General features: G+C 69.5%; 3 protein-coding genes across 3 annotated transcripts; all 3 read right to left on the bottom strand.

The window, feature by feature from the left end:
- Positions 1-2357: 2357 nt before the first annotated feature.
- Positions 2358-8013, bottom strand: MAP1S (microtubule associated protein 1S). Its single transcript, XM_074167394.1, has 7 exons — positions 7920-8013; positions 6982-7064; positions 6711-6851; positions 3860-6262; positions 3013-3799; positions 2645-2862; positions 2358-2513 (listed from the first exon to the last, which is right to left on the bottom strand). Exons 3-7 carry the CDS (start codon positions 6768-6770, stop codon positions 2358-2360), a joined length of 3624 nt encoding a protein of 1207 aa, XP_074023495.1. The 5' UTR covers positions 6771-6851; positions 6982-7064; positions 7920-8013.
- A 2725-nt stretch (positions 8014-10738) lies between these two features.
- On the bottom strand, positions 10739-11764 carry LOC141478289 (cocaine- and amphetamine-regulated transcript protein-like). The gene is made up of 3 exons (XM_074167396.1): positions 11633-11764; positions 10951-11034; positions 10739-10846 (listed from the first exon to the last, which is right to left on the bottom strand). Exons 1-3 carry the CDS (start codon positions 11762-11764, stop codon positions 10739-10741), a joined length of 324 nt encoding a protein of 107 aa, XP_074023497.1.
- Positions 11765-12223: 459 nt separating this feature from the next.
- On the bottom strand, positions 12224-14373 carry LOC141478288 (survival motor neuron protein-like). The gene is made up of 6 exons (XM_074167395.1): positions 14321-14373; positions 13663-13815; positions 13289-13573; positions 13071-13196; positions 12899-12988; positions 12224-12495 (listed from the first exon to the last, which is right to left on the bottom strand). The coding sequence occupies exons 1-5, from the start codon at positions 14345-14347 to the stop codon at positions 12908-12910; spliced, it is 672 nt and encodes a 223-aa protein (XP_074023496.1). The 5' UTR covers positions 14348-14373; the 3' UTR covers positions 12224-12495; positions 12899-12907.
- Positions 14374-14752: the final 379 nt, after the last annotated feature.

Consider the following 14752-nt stretch of genomic DNA (forward strand, 5'->3'; position numbering starts at 1 on the left):
GGGGGCCGGTGGGACGGTGACGGCGGCAGCTCTGGGATCGGTCCCGGCCCCCCCAGTCTCGGCACCGGAGGTCACAACCGGCCCCCCCGGCGAGCGGACACACCCCCCCCCCAGCAGCGCCCGAGGAGCCCCCTCCCCACCACGCTGCCGTGGCCCCCCCCTTCAGAGCAAAGGGTCTGGCAAGGTCCTGGGGACAGGGAGGGTTTGGGGACAGATTTTGGGGAAGGGGAGGTTTTTGGGGGGGGGGGCTCAGGGCGTTTGAGGGTGCCGGGGGGGGTTCAGCTCCCTGCTCTTGCCAGGCTCTGGCTCACCACGCAGGGTGGGGGGCTCAGGGACATGGGACCCCCCCTCCCCCTCAGCACCGGGGAGGCTCCGACCTACCCCCCCCCCCCGCCCTCCTCCCCGGGACGCCCCCCCCCAATGAATAAGCGTGCGGGGGCAGAGCGCGGCGGCCCCCTCCTCTGCGGGCCGGGGGCGGCGGGGATGGGGATGCAGTTGTCATGGCAACCCCGCATCCATCCTCAGCAGCGCTGATGCACCAGCCCCTGCAGTGCAGCCGCCCCCCCAGCCCCTCTCCCACCCCCCCCAACCCTCCCCCCCCCACCAGGGCAATGCCCTGCTCCCCCCCCAGCCCCCCCTCCCACCCGGAGCACCCCTCACACCCCAGAGCTGAGCCCCACCGAACCCCCCACCCAGCACCCACAAACCACCCTGCAGCGCCTCACGGTGGCACCCAGCCCGATCCCCCCCCCCCCCATGCTGTAAGGAGCTGTGGACCCCCCCTCTCCCCCCCCCCCCCTCAAAAACACAGGAGGCAGAGAGCAGCCGGGAGCTATCCTCTCTTTAATGCTCATTTTCAACACATTTGCCCAAGGGGAAGGTGGGGTGCAAGACGGGGAGCGTGCCGGCGGCCACGGGCAGAGACCAGCGGGGGGGGGGGGGGGTTCAAGACACCCCACACACACAATCCCCCCCTCCGCCGCCCCCCCCCACCTTCAAAACCAGCTTCCAGCTAAGAAAAAAAATATATAAAGCACTAAAGGTGAAACATTCAGTCCCCCCTCCCCGAACACGTAGGACGATACAATCCAAGGTAAAAGCCCCCCCCCCGCCCTCAGCCCCCAGACGGTGCCCTGGGGGGGGGGGGGCACAGATAAATAACCTCCCGCCAGACCAGGTTTGGTTTGTTCAGTTTTCACGTTTTTTGTTTTCTTTTTTTTTTTTTTCCTTTTTTCTTAAAAAGTCATTACAAAAAGAGCCAACGAGGAGCCTCCTACAAAACAGGTTAGTGTTTGCCCCAGCCGGGGATGGGGGGGGGGGGGGGGAATCCAGATGCTGCGCCCCCCTCCCTCCCAGCCCGGCGCCCCCCCCCCCCCCTCCACTCACAAAACTCCTTAAAAATTGCACGTGACGTTTGGTTTCTTAACAGCCATCAGTGCAGCGAGCTGCCAGGTCTCAGCCCGGCGGAAAGCCCCCCCCCCCCCCCCCCCAAAAAAACTGCTGCACGTGACGGGACACACACACACACACACAACCGCTCTTGGCGGCCACGGGGTCCGGCTATGCCGGGGGGGGGACGACACACACAATGCCGGGGACGAAGCCCGCGGCTGTAGTGCTGGAGAAGCAGCCACTGCAGCCCCCCGAGCTGGGGTACGAGCCCCAGCGCTGCCCCACGGGGACAGGACCCCCCCCCAGGAAGGGGACCCGGCCCCCCCCCCCCCCGAGGGCTGGGGCTGCGGTACCCGGGGGGGGGGGGGGGCGGCAGTAGTGGCTTATCCAGGGAGGGGGAGGGTAGGAACAGCAAACAACAAAATTTACCCTGTTAAATCGAGCACGGCCGGGGCTCGCCGCCCACCGGGAAACGGCTCAGCACCGCTGCTGGATGCGGCGGGGGGGGGGGGGGTGGAGGGGGATGCAGACCCTGCCCCCCCCGGCAAAGGTAGGGAGGGCACCCCGTCCCCAGCTGGTCCCTCAGCGCCCCCCCCACCCTGCCCCGGGGTACGGCGGTGGGCGCAGAGCGAGGAGTGCACGGCTCCGGCGTGGGCATGCGGGAACCACGCAGCGTGTGAGGGTGCAGCGTGTGGGTGCTGTGGGCTTTGGGAAGGGGTCCCCAGGGAGACCCCCAACCCCTCCCCAAGTCCTGGGTGGTGCTGGGGGGGGGGGGGGGGAGGAAGCGGCAGGGGCGAGCCCATCTCCCCCCAGCAGACACCCCCCTCCCCTCCAAGCCACAGCAGCTGGGGGTTGGTGCAGCCCCGAGTTACTGGGTGCAGAGGAGGGGGGGGTCTCAAAGAGGAGGAGGAGGAGGAAGGTGGGGACGAAGCCCACCCCGCAGCCCCCCCCCCCCCCGCCCCCCCTCAGAACTCCACCTTGCAGGCGGGGAAGGTCTCATCCTGCATGGCCACAGTGCTGTTGCTGCCCAGCACGGTGATGCCCAGCTCCTGCTGCCTGTCGTGGGTCTCCTGGTACCACTCGTGCATCACCAGCGAGTCGAAGGTGGGGATCAAAGTCACCTGCGGGGGGGGGGACACCCACCAGCCCCACGTCACCACCCCCCAGCACCGGGAGGGGGGCTGATCCCAACCCTCCGGGTACCTGGGGGGGGGGGGGTTGTGGGGTGTGTGTGTGTGTGGGGGTGTCTCACCTGGATGTCGGTGCCCCACTGGTGTTTGCCGGCGAGGAGGGCGTCGAGGAGGGACCGCAGGACGCCCTCCTTCAGGTGGTCGTCGCCGCTCACCACGTAGCAGAGGGAACGGACGCGGCGGAAAAACTCCTCGTCCACCGTCCGGGCGCTCCAGGAACCGGGAAGATACGCCAGGTCCACGTAGACGGGGGGGCCCGGGGGGGCCGCAGCCCTTGCGCCTGCTGGGAAAAGGGTACGGCGCTGTGAGCAGCCCCCTAAACCCACCCCCTCACCCCCCCCCAACCCCATTGCAGGGCACCGGCTGCTCCGGTATGGGGACACCGAAGCTGGGACCCCCCCTCATGTCTGTGTCCCCCCCAGCCCCGTACCTGCCGGTGATGCCCGGCCAGCTCCCGTCGGCGGCCGGGCTCCGGCGCTGCGGGTGGTCCCCGGGCCACGGGTGTCCCCAACGGAGGGGCCTTTCTTGTCCCCGGGGGGCAACCTGGCCTTGTCCCCAGCGTCACGTGCCGAGCTGGTGGTGCCCCTGGCTTTGGGGGCCAAGGTGGGGTTCCGGGGGGTTTCGGCCCTTGCGGCGGTGGGTGCCGAGCCCACGCGGGACGGGGTCCTCTTCACCTTGCCGGTGGGCTCCTTCTTGCCGGCGCGGGTCGGCTCGGCCGGCAGCGCCTCGGGGTCCACCATGCAGATACCGGGCTGGGCGGGGATGGGGTGGGGGTCCTTCATGGGGGCCGGCAACGGGTCATGGGCTCTGGCCATGCCGCGGGTGGGCTGCTCCGAGTCCTCGTCCGACTCCAGCCCGTCGGCCAGGATGGAGGGGCAGTCCTCGGTGGCCGGAGGGATGTCGGAATCGGAGAGGGTGGGCAGCGACTCGCTGACGGAGGTGGGGGGGGTCTCGCCCGCCGGTTGGTGGGGCCGGCCCTGGCGCTGGACCAGCTCCTGCGACGGGTCACTGTCCGACAGCTCCCGGGGGCTGGTGGCGGCCGAGGGCGACCGCTCCGATTTGGGGTGCTCGAACTCGCAGGGTGACACCAAGCAGAGGTCCACGTCGTGGGGCGAGTCGGAGCGGCGGCCGGGCCGTGTCACCATGTCACCGTCAGCCCGCGGTGCGTGGTGGCACGGCCGCAGCGGCAACGACAACCCACCCTTGGTGGCCTCCGGCTCTGGCGTCCCCCCGGTCCCCCGGGACCGCCTGCCCTCCTCTGGTGGGGACTCGCTGACGGGTGGCAGGACCTGCTCGAAGGAGACCGAGAGCGACTCGTCCACCTCGGTGGAGTGTGGAGAACCCACCTCGGCCGGCAGCGAGGGGGTGGTGATGGTGGGGGACACATCGGGGACGTCATCCTTGAAGGGGCTGAGGGAGAGGCAGCCCGCCTGCTTCTCCTGCGAGGAGCTGGAGCCGTCCTGCGAGGCTTTGCCCCCGGCCGGTGGCCAGGAGTTGGGCTGCCGGTTGGTGCCGGTGCCCGGTTCCTCCATGCCATTGTCCACTGGGGACTGGTGGAAGGGAGTGTGCCCGGCGCTGGCCGGCCCCGAGCTGGCTGGAGACATCATCTCCAAGGTCTTCTCCTCGGAGCTGCCGCAGGCGTCCTCGCCGCCCTCGGGGCCGTGGTTGAGCACCCCGGTGGGGGTCAGGTCGAAGTTGACGCTGCGGTCGCTCTTGGGGGTCTTGGCCAAGGGTGACGGGGGGCAGACGGCTCTCAAAGGGCTGCTCTCCAGGTAACGGAAACGCTGGGGGCTCTCGGGGTCCTCCAGGCCGTTCTCCAGGCAGGATGAGTCGCCTGCCCCCCCAGCCCGCCCATTCTCCAGCGGCGAGGGCTCCAGCTCGCTCTCGGCCGTGGTGATGCCCTCGTCCGTCGATTCCTCCTTCCTCCTCCTCCCACTGGCCCCCGGCGAGGCGCCCCCCCGGCCCCGCTCGGCCTCCGGCAGCATGTCCTCGGGGGAGGAGGACTTGGAGCCGTCCGATGTCCCCGGCTCCTTCCTCCCGCCTGCCTCCCGGGGGGTTTTGGCCTTGGGCTTCTCCGGCTCCTTCTTGAGGGGGGGTTTCTTGATGCTGCCAGCCTTGGCCAGGGGTTTGCGGGGCTCCGGGACCGGCGTTTTCCGGGCCAAGGTCTTGGCAGGAGCCTTGGCCTCGGCCTTGCTCTCCTTCGTGTCCTTCCGCAGTGTCTCAGCCTTCACCTCCTTCTTCACCACCTTCACCTCCTTCTTGGCCTCCCCCTTCGCCTCGGCCCCCTCGTCCTTCTTCGGCAGCTTCTTCTCCTCTTTCCGGGGGACAGGCTCCTTCTTGGGCACCACCTTCTCCTTGCTCACCTTCGGCTTCGCATCCACCTTCAGCTTCTCCATCGAAGAGTCCAGCTTGGCCCGAGCATCCTTGGCTTTCTCCTCTTCTGACCCCACTCTGGCTGTCTCCCCCAGGGGTTTTGGCTTCTCCTTGGTCCCTGCCTTCACGTCCTTCCTTTCCACCTTTGATGGAGCCTTCTCCTTCGGCGCTGGTGCCCCAGTGTCCACCAAGCTGAGCTTGGAACCTGACTTCAGGCTCTCCTTGCTCTCTGCCCTCCTCTGCTTGAGGGGCTTCTCAGCTTGGGGCATTGATGACCCCTTCAAGTCGTTCTTGGTGACCACGGGATGCTTGAGGAACTCCAGGTGCTTCACCTTCTCCAAGCCCTCCAGGATGCGGCTCTGGGGGGTGCAGCCGGGGAAGAGGACCCGGATGATCTTCTCGGAGGGGCTGACGGGGTGCCAGACCAGCAGGGCGCAGACGGAGGTCAGGCACTGCAGGGGCAAGTCCTGCTCCTTGGGGTAGCTGTTGCCCGACCATTGCTGCAGGAGAAACTCCAGCTCCTTGGTGCCCTTCACGGGGTTCAGGATGTACATGTCCAACCGGCCCACTCCCATCTTCTGGAAGAGGATGATGGGCTCTGCGCGGGGTCCGTTGTCCCGGGCCAGCGGGTTGGGACGGATGCCCAGCTTCTCCAGGTAGTGCAGGGTGAGGGCAGCCTCGTCGCAGCTCTTCAGCACCCGGGAGTTCCCTTCGATGTCCTTCAGCTTCTCGGAGACATTGAGGAAGACGACGCCCAGCTCTGGAGAGATGAGGTTCTTGGCCCAGTCCCCGTTGCCCTGCGAGCTCTGGGACGGATCCTCCTCCAGCTCGGCCAGTTTCCTCTGGAGCAGGCTGTTGACACCAGGCAGGCTGTCCGTGCCCGCGTGTGTCACCAGGATGGAGTCGATGCGGTCCAGGTGCCGGACCAGCTTCCAGAAGGAGGATTTAGGGTTGGAACCTCCGTTCACCAAGACGTTGAAACCGTTGACGGCAAAAAAAGCCGAGTCCCCTCTCCCGCCCGGGAAGATATAGCAGCAGGGCTTGGAGAGCTTGAGGAAGCCCACCATGGTGGGGGGCTCGAGGAGGTCAAAGGGGGATTGGGGCTCCAGCGACTCCGAGAGGTACTCCATGAACTCCTCCAGCCCCTCCATCTCAGGCAGGATGCAGCCCGGGTTGTAGCGCAGCTCGATGAAATCCTGGAGGTTGTGATGGTCCAAACCCGAGTCCTTCCACTCCCCGAAGTCGGGGCAGCTGATGGTCAGCCTGGCCTTGGCCGAGGGGTCTGCAGAGCTCAGGATCTCCCCGACCTGCCAGGGGACGGGGACAGCCAGAGCTTCAGGCGGGAGGGGGCACCCAGGGACAGAGATGTGGCAGCCCCGGGGGTTGCCGCAGCCCCCCCTCCTTTGGCAAACACAGGGCACCCCTTCCCTGGGGGCTCCTGGAACCCCATCCCAACCCCCGTACCCGGTGACATGAAGCCTGGGGGGGCCCTCCCAGCTGCCAGGATGGCCCCCCCCCAGCCACAAGCCCCGTGAGCGGGAGGGACGTGCCAGCACAGCTGCCTGCAGAGCAGACGGCTGAGCCAGCCTCCTGCCGCCATGCCCGGCTCCCCGCCGAGACGCCGGAGAACGTGAGCAGACACTCGCTCCGGCAGCACCGGCCCCTCCCCGCGCACCGGGAGCCGCGGGGGTCCCCCAGCCGAGTTCCACACACCACCCCCCCCCCCCCGCCCCGGCCCTTCCCCAGGCACCGCACCTCCTTATCCGTGAAGATCTGGATGAAATCCCGCAGGGAGAAGCAGCCCGTCTGCAGCATCAGCTCCCCCGTCTCCTCCACGCAGGGCCCCGCGAACACCAGCAGCTTGTGCTGCGACACGTCCGTGATGAGGTTCCGCAGCTGAGGACGGAGGGGGCACGAGGACAGAGGGGACGTGAGGATGTCACCGGGCTCCATCCACCGGCACCCCCCCCCCGCCAGCGGCTCCAAAGGGGCCCACGGCCATGTCCCCCCCCTTCCCGGGGCTCACCTCGTCGCACAGGGACTTGTCGGAAGGGTTGAGCAGCACCAGGGTCTCCAGCACATCTCCCCGGTGGTGGAGGGTCCGCTGACCTGCGAGGGTGGGGGGGAGCCAGGGCTGACACCCACCCTCCCCCCAGAACGGCAGGCCTGCACCCCAGTTTGGCCTCGTCCCATGGGGATGGGGTGGGATGGGATGAGGTGGGATGGGGTGGGATGGACACAGGGTGGCAGGGCCAGCGCCTGCCCACCTCCCCCACGGGAAAGGGACAGTCACCGTCCCGTTCCCGGACACCATGGGGGCCAGCGGATCCGCCGAGCCAAAGGACACGTTTCCCATGTCCTTCCTCCCACAGGGAAGGAAGAAGAAGTGGGGGGGGGACGACAACACGCTGAATTGGGGGGGACAGGAGAAAGGGCACCCCTTCTGCCCCCCCCAAGCACCTCAACAAGCCCTGGGTGATCCCAGTGGGGGGGGGGGTGTCTCAGGGCTGCACCCCCGCTTCCTAAACAGGCAGGCACCCACTGGAGACCAGACACACACACCCCCCCCCCGATGCCAGGGGGTAGCCCCCCCCCGCCACAGCGTGACAAAGGGACACAGTGGGGAAAGAAGCCCCAGGAAAGACCCCGGAACTCCCGGCTCCGTCTTATCCTTTCCCTTCTTTCTGCAGGAAATCGCATCCCGCCCCGGGATGGGCGAAGGAAGCAGTTTCTCACGTGGGGGAACACGGGGTTTGGTTGTGGCCGGGGGGGGGGGGCCACAAAGCAAAGACTGTTCCCCAAAAGGCCGGGGGGGCGGCGGGGAGGGGGGACGGTGGGGAGCGACTCGCACGTCCGTGCGAGTCGCTCCCCACCATCCCCCCTCCCCGCCGCCCCCCCGGTTGGATTTGGGTGGGGGGGGGCGTCTCCCACACCACTGGGGGGGGCTGTGTGTGTCTTTTTTACCTTTCACGATGCTGGAGAAAGTGGCCGAGTGACGGGACACGAAGAGCTTCAGCTGCTCGTCCAGGTTGCAGGAGGAGAGATCGATGTCCCAAGAGCGGATTCCTTTTTTTTTTGGGGGGGGGGGAACGACACATCAAAAAATAGGAAGGGGAGGGGGCTGTTCAACCCCGATAGCACCCACCGGAGCTGGGGGGGGGGGGGGGAGTTCATCCCCCCATATGGTTTAAGCAACAAGCAGCAGGGTGGGGACCGTCCCCCCCCCCCCGATTCCTATGTCGCCCACCTCAGCTTGGTGGCTTTGGGGACACCCCCCCCCCCAGTGTGTCCCCAAAAGCCAGCACGAGGCCGATGCACCCATGGGTTGGTTGCTCGGGGTCGGGGGGGGGGCAAAGCACCTTGCAGCGGGTGATTCACAGCGGCACCGGCTGCGCCAACCCCAAAAAACTCCGGTGCCCGGGGCGATGGGCACACCTTGTTGCCGGCACCTCTTCAAAGGCGGTAATTAAAAAAGAATTAACGGTGCCGGAGGATCCGCCGGCACCGGGGAGGGATGTGTGTGTGTGTGTGTGTGTGTATGTGCTCCCCCCTAAACACCTGGGTGCAACCCCCCAAAACACCCACACAACCCCTCCGGGATATGGCGGGGGGGGGGGGGGCGATCTTGGGCGGGGGGCCACTGTGGTGGCCGACCCCTGTGGCCACAACCGTTGGCCGTTAACGGCCTGGCAAACCAGTGGGCGATGGCGTAACCCGGCCGGGCTTCGGCGCAAGGGTGGCCGCGGGGGGGGGGGGGGGGGGCGGGGGGGTTGCACAAATTTTTCACAAGGCGCCGGGCGAGGGTTGGGGCCGTTTTTTGGGTGGTTTCGCTGCTCGGGGTCGGCGGGGTTCGGTCCCACGGTGGGGGGGGGGACGACACGACGACAGGGGGACACAGGGGAGCCCTGACAACACATGCCCCCACCTCTCTCCCCCCCCCCCCATGATTTGGGGGACCTGCTCCCTGCGGGGGTGGTGCCATGGGCTGAGACACCCCCCCCGAGTTCCAGACAGAGCTCAGGGAGGGCCAGATCCTGGGGGGATCCTTAGGGAGAATCCTTGGGCATGTGGGGCAGGAGAAGGGGTAGATCCTGGGAGCTTTGGGGGGGGGGTATGGGGGGGGGGCAGATCTTGGGGACCCTGGGGCAGGAGGGGGGGCAGATGCTGGGGACCCTTGGGCAGGAGGGGAGGGCAGATCCTTAGGGATGCGGGGGCAGGAGAAGGGACAGACCCTGGGGTTTTGGTGGGGGAGGGGGCAGATACGGGGGGCCCGATCCTGGGGGTCTGGGCCGGAGAGGGGGCAGAGCTTGGGGGTCCGGATCCTGGAGCCCCGGGGGCGGGAGTGGGCGGACAGGGAGGGCCCGGGAGGGGGGGGTCAGACCCCAGGGACCGGGGTGCAGACCCCGGGATAGCTCCGGTGGGTGGGGGATCCGGTGGGAAGGGGGGGGGGGGGGGAGCAGAGCCCGGAGCACGATGCGCGGGGGAGGGCCGAGCCCACGGGCCCGCCCCGGGGTAGCGCCGGGACCACGGCGGCCACCGCCGCCCCGGGGCTCACCTCGCTCCAGCTGCTGCAGCGCGGCGGCCAGCAGGCCGGGCCGGTGGCAGCCGCCGCCCACGATGGCCAGCAGCGAGTAGCGGCGCGGCCCCGCGGCGGGGCCGGCAGGAGGAACCGGAGCCGCCGCCGCCGCCGCCATCTTCGGCCGCCCCCCGCCCGCCGCGCCGCGCCGCGCCGCGCCGGGCCACGCCCCCCTCCGCTGCGTCACCGCCGCCCAGCCCCCGCCCACTGATGTCACCGCCGGCCAATGGGAGACGGCGGCGGGGAAAGGGAGCGGTGGGAGGGAGGGGAGGTCTTAAAGGGGCAATGGCAGGGTGGGGCCGCCTTGGGTGGGGTCCGCTCGCCCGCGCAGTGCAGCGCAGCGCAATGCAGCGCAAGGGGTGCGCAGGCCAGTGCAGAGCTGGGGGTGGGCGTTACAGGGCGATACAGCGTTGGGAGGCAGCACGGGGATGGGGCCGCGCAATGCAATGCAACGCAACGCAATGCAAAACGCCCCCCAAAGCTGGGGGTGTGTGATGCAGTGCAATGCAGTGGGGTGCAGCGCCATGCAGTGCCAGGATGGGGCCGGGTGGCACAGCGCGGTGCAGGAGCGGCACACGCTGCAGGGGTGAGGCTGTGCAGTGCAGCACCGTGCCGTGCAGGGGTTGCACGGTGCAGCGGGATGCAGTGCAGGGGCTGTGCAGTGCAGTGCAGTGCAGGCCCTGGGCGACACACTATGGTGCAGGATGGGGCTGGCCTGGGCAGTGTTGCCCCCTCACACCCTCTGCCCGCAGCCTCCACCCACCAGCGGACCAGGAATAACCAGTGCAGTGACCACAAGAGCCCCCCAGACCCAGCCCCCAGCCCACCCCAGCAGCGTCCCCCCCATCTTGCTCCCCCACCCCAGCCCCAGCTGCCCCACACGGACCCGCAGCAGGATGATACCCACCCCACCCTGCACCCCAGGACCCCCTCCCAGCCCAGGGCCAGCAGCAGAAAGGTGCTGGCACCCCAGACCCCCCCGCAAAGAGCAGGCAGCAGCCGTGAATCCAAGTCGTTTAATGCGGTCCCAGACACCCACAGCACCCCAGGGGCCAGTGCACCCCGGGGTGCTGTGCAGGCACCTCCAGGCACATCCCGCTCAAGGGAGGGAACTGGGGGCCCGTGGATCCCCCTCCAGTGAATGGGGCATAGCCTGGTCCAGCAGCATCCCGGCGGGTGACAGCGTTCCCGGTGTCCCCAATGTCCCTTAGGAGCACTTGAGGATGAACAAGTTGCAGGCGGTGCCGCGGGGGCAGCTGCAGAGCTTCCCGATGCGTGCCCCCTTCCGCACCGCGCACGGCTCCCCCGGCTCGCACTGTGGGATGGCAACCGTTAGCCCCCAGGGCTTGGCCAGCCCGCCCTCCCCCGGGGCTAGACCCCCCACAACCAGCACCCACCACCCCCCAAGCCTGGCCGTACCAAGGGCACCCAGCTCAGCCTCTTCTCCACCGCCGGCAGGTCCCTGCTCCCCAGCTTCTCCAGCACCTCCTGCAGCGCCTCGACCTGCCGCAGACAGCAGCGTGTCACCCTGAGCCCCCCAGGGGCTCCGGATCAGCGTCACCCCAAGTCCCCCAGGATGCCGGTGCCGGATCCTGTCCCATGCACGAGCAGCACCCATCCCCACAGGTTGCACCCCGGGGTGTAACCGCCGCTCCCCATGCCCGGTTGGGTCCCTACCGGAAGGGAATCAGGGCCATGGCAGGATTGGGGGGGGCTCAGGGTACATCCCACCCCCCCGGGTGCAGCCTCACGTCCCCTCCCCAGCACCCACCACCTGCTCCTGCCCAAAACAGCATCTCCCCTCACTGCACCGGAGCCGTCGGGGCAGGACGGGGAGGGAAAATCAGGTAAAAACTGCAAATTCCCATGTGCTGGGGGGTCCCCTGCACCCCGTGAGGGACCCCCTGAGTGCCCGAGAGCAGCAGCAGGAAACCAGTGGTACGATCTCGGTCCCCCCCTTCCCCAAGAGCCTGGGGACACCCCGGGAGAGCCAGAACCAGCCCCTAAAATGGGGCAGCAGGAGCATCCCGAGGTGCCCCAGAGCCATGGGGAGGGTCTGGGGACCCCGTCCCCCCCCGGTATCGCTCCCCCAGCTCCTTACCAGCTCCGTCTCCTCCCGGCTCTGCCCGGGCAGGCTCTCAGGTGGCTGGAGCCCCGGCACCGACTCGGCGGTGCCTGGCAGGACCAGGCTGGAGCCGGCCAGGCAGAGCAGGCAGAGCCAAGCGCTTCCCATGCTCCCGGTGCCGGATACGTCCCTGGATGCTCAGGGATGCGCCTGGCTCAGCCGGCTTTATACCCCCCCTACCTCCGCCACCCCCCTGCAGCCACCGAGGGTCACCGGCGCGGGCAAACACCCGCTGACGCAGACGGGCGCCCAGCGGGTGCGTGTGTCCCCAAACCTTGACGCTGTCATCGGGCTGGACGGGGAGGGGGGACACACACACGTCCCCGGGAGATGCATCCCCTGGGACACGCGTGCCCCGGGACGTACGTCAGCGCCACGTCCAGTCGGAGCAGCCTGAGAGGCGGCGGGTGCGGAGCCCACCCCCCCCCTCGGGGCTGAGCACCCCCCCCACCACCCCAAGAGAGGCAGAGGCCGCTCCGCCAATTCCCTGAGCAAACACGGCTGCGGCTCATCCCGGCGCGACGCTGGCATCGCCGAGGGTCCCTCTGGGGATGGCGCAGACAGGCTGGCACACGGCCCTCACAAACAGCTTTATTCCAAAGGAGGGGACAAAGCTGGGGGGGGGGGGAGACAGAAAAGGGGGGGAAAAGGGGGTGCTGCAGCCCCCCTCCCAGCCAGAGCTCTGATGCAGAGCCGGCCGGGGTGGAGGAAGGCTGCTTCCCCCGTCCCTGCAGTCAGGAACCCCCCCCAGGGGGGACCTTCCGCAAGCGAAGGGGGAGCAGGAACGTGGTGCTGCCCCATGGCTGCCCCTCCAGTGGGGCGCAGGGGGCCGGATCCAGCTGGAGGGGAGCAAACAGGGGTGAGCGGTGGGGAAGGGGCCATGAAGTATCCCAGACCCCCTGTCCCCATGTCCCACAGCCACGCAGGTCTGCCTGTGGGGTCCCCCAGCATCCTTGTAGGGTCCCCCCCAGTCCCACCACCTTCCCAGGTCCCCCTGTGTCCCCAAGGGGTCCCCCAGCCCCACAGCATCCCTGCGGGGTCCCCCTGTCCCGCAGTCCTCCCGGATGCCCCTGTGTCCCCAAGGGGTCCCCCAGCCCCACAGCATCCCTGCGGGGTCCCCCCACCCCGCAGCTCTCTTAGGTCCCTCCGTGACCCCCCCAACAGGGTGGTGATGCGAAAGCGGGGCCCTGCCAAGGAGCACAGGGAGGGGGGTTCCCGGTCCCGGAACACCCCCAAACCCACCTGCCCCTCCTAACTGCGTGGGGGCTTCTTCTGCCTGCGGCCCGGCCTTGGGGGGGGCTCAGCAGCCTCCCCCCGGCCTTCCCGGAGGCCCTGGGGGAGAGAGGAGCAGTGGGTCATGAGGGGGCGCCCTCTCCTTCCCCCCACCCCATTTGCCCCCCACCCCCCGCCGTACCACATAGAAGCCGGTGTGGTACCCGCTCATGTACCAGGCCATCAGCATGGCAGCCAAGGCCTCCTCCTCCTCCTCTTCCTCCCGGATGGCGTGCAGCAGGGCCGGGGGCCACGGCGGAGGCATCATCTGCCAGCAGCACCCCCAGCCCCTTAGGGAGAGACCGGGAGGGGGTGGGGGCCGCGGGGTGCCCCAAAGCCAGGGGGATGGTGGGCACTCACCTCGGTGGGACGGGGGGAGCAGGGCGGCCGCTCGCCCTTCCTCCTCCTCGCGCCCTGGGGTGGCTCCCACGACGAGGGGGGACCCTCGCCCCCTGGGGTGTCACTCGCCCCCCAGGTGGCAGGGTGGGGGGGCAGGAGGTCGGCCAGCGCCCGCTCCTCAGTGTCGCCGTAGCCGTCGAACTGCACCAGGCAGGTGCCGGTGCCGGGGTCCAGCGCCCGCAGCCGGGCCGGGTAGAGCCGCCCGTCCCCGGACCAGACGGCACGACAGGCATCGCCCACCCGCCACTGCGGGGACACCGCGGGGAGGGGTCACGGGGGGGCCAGCGCGGGCCCCAAATCCCCCAGGGTTTGGGGGACACGGCTTGCTTGCTCACCTGGTGGCCTTCGCCTTCCTCTTCCTCCTCCTCCTCCTCGCTGGGGGTCACGCTGGAGGTGGGGGTCTCAGAGTCGCCGTCTGAGCCCTCCCCCCGAGCGTCCCGGGGCAGGGGGGAGCGGGGCCCCGCCTTGGAGCCGGTGCCGTCGGGACCCTGCGGGTGGCAAAGGTGGCGTCACGGGGCAGGACGGGGACACCGGCACCCGCAGAACGTCCCGGGTCCCCCCGGGCACCGGCTGGAGATGGGCGTAGAGGCCCCCTCCCGCCGCCGGTCCGGTTTCCCCCCAGCTGAGCTAGTCTAGACCCCCCAGCCACGGTTTGGTCGCCCCCAGCCCGGTCCGGTCCCGGTTTGGTGCCCCCCAGTCCCGGTCCGGTCCAGTCCCGGTCCCGCTTTGGTCGCCCCCAGCCCCAGTTCGGTCCAGTCCCGGTCCCGCTTTGGTGCCCCCCAGCCCCGTCCGGTCCCGGTTTGGCGGCCCCCAGCCCCGGTCCGGTCTGAGTCCCGTCGACCTGGCCCGCTCCGGTTCCGGTCCCGCCACCCCCAGCTCGCTCCGGTCCCGGTCCCGGTCCCGGTCCCGCCGCCCTTAGCCCCACTCTAGCTCAGCCCCGGCTCCCCCAGCCCGGTCGCCCCCCCCCTCCCCCGGTCCCGTCCCGGTGCCCACCCGCGGTCCCGGGGCTCTCTCGGCCATTGCCCGGCGCGGGCAGCACCTCCCCCGGGCCCGCACGTGGCCCCACGCCCCGCCCACACCGCCCCGGCCCCGCCCACTCCGCCCGCGCGGTGTCCTCTGGGCAATGTAGTCCCCGCCCCCCGGCGTGCCGCGACTACATTTCCCAGAGGGCTTTGCGCGCGGGACAGCGGGCGGGCGGGCAGAGCGCCGCCGCCGCCGCCTCTTGCGCCCCCTGTTGGCCCGGCGGTGCGCGAACCGGGCAGCGCCGCCACCGGTGCACCGAGCGGGGAGGGGGACACGGGGCAGGAGGGGACAGTGGGGACCGAGGCGGGACACACACACACACACACACAAAGCGCAAAGCCCCCGGGGGGGAGCGACACCGGGGGGGGCGGGGGGGGGTGCGGCGGGAGCACCGGTAGCACC

This window comes from Numenius arquata, unplaced genomic scaffold, assembly GCF_964106895.1.
Source record: "Numenius arquata unplaced genomic scaffold, bNumArq3.hap1.1 HAP1_SCAFFOLD_1599, whole genome shotgun sequence".
NCBI classification, from domain to species: domain Eukaryota; kingdom Metazoa; phylum Chordata; class Aves; order Charadriiformes; family Scolopacidae; genus Numenius; species Numenius arquata.

What these genes read in the sequence shown, in the direction of transcription:
- MAP1S (XM_074167394.1), bottom strand. Translation starts at nt 6,770, where the DNA reads ATGCTGCAGACGGGCTGCTTCTCCCTGCGGGATTTCATCCAGATCTTC. An exon ending in AGATCTTCACGGATAAGGAG is followed by an intron (nt 6,263 to 6,710) that starts GTGCGGTGCCTG and finishes GTCCCCTGGCAG; the next exon opens with GTCGGGGAGATCCTGAGCTC. An exon ending in TCGAGCAGGTCCTGCCACCC is followed by an intron (nt 3,800 to 3,859) that starts GTCAGCGAGTCC and finishes GGGACGCCAGAG; the next exon opens with CCGGAGGCCACCAAGGGTGG.
- LOC141478289 (XM_074167396.1), bottom strand. Translation starts at nt 11,764, where the DNA reads ATGGGAAGCGCTTGGCTCTGCCTGCTCTGCCTGGCCGGCTCCAGCCTG. An exon ending in GCCGGGAGGAGACGGAGCTG is followed by an intron (nt 11,035 to 11,632) that starts GTAAGGAGCTGG and finishes TGTCTGCGGCAG; the next exon opens with GTCGAGGCGCTGCAGGAGGT. An exon ending in GGCTGAGCTGGGTGCCCTTG is followed by an intron (nt 10,847 to 10,950) that starts GTACGGCCAGGC and finishes GCCATCCCACAG; the next exon opens with TGCGAGCCGGGGGAGCCGTG.
- LOC141478288 (XM_074167395.1), bottom strand. Translation starts at nt 14,347, where the DNA reads ATGGCCGAGAGAGCCCCGGGACCGCGG. An exon ending in GCTCCCCCCGTCCCACCGAG is followed by an intron (nt 13,197 to 13,288) that starts GTGAGTGCCCAC and finishes TGCTGCTGGCAG; the next exon opens with ATGATGCCTCCGCCGTGGCC. An exon ending in ACCACACCGGCTTCTATGTG is followed by an intron (nt 12,989 to 13,070) that starts GTACGGCGGGGG and finishes TCTCTCCCCCAG; the next exon opens with GGCCTCCGGGAAGGCCGGGG.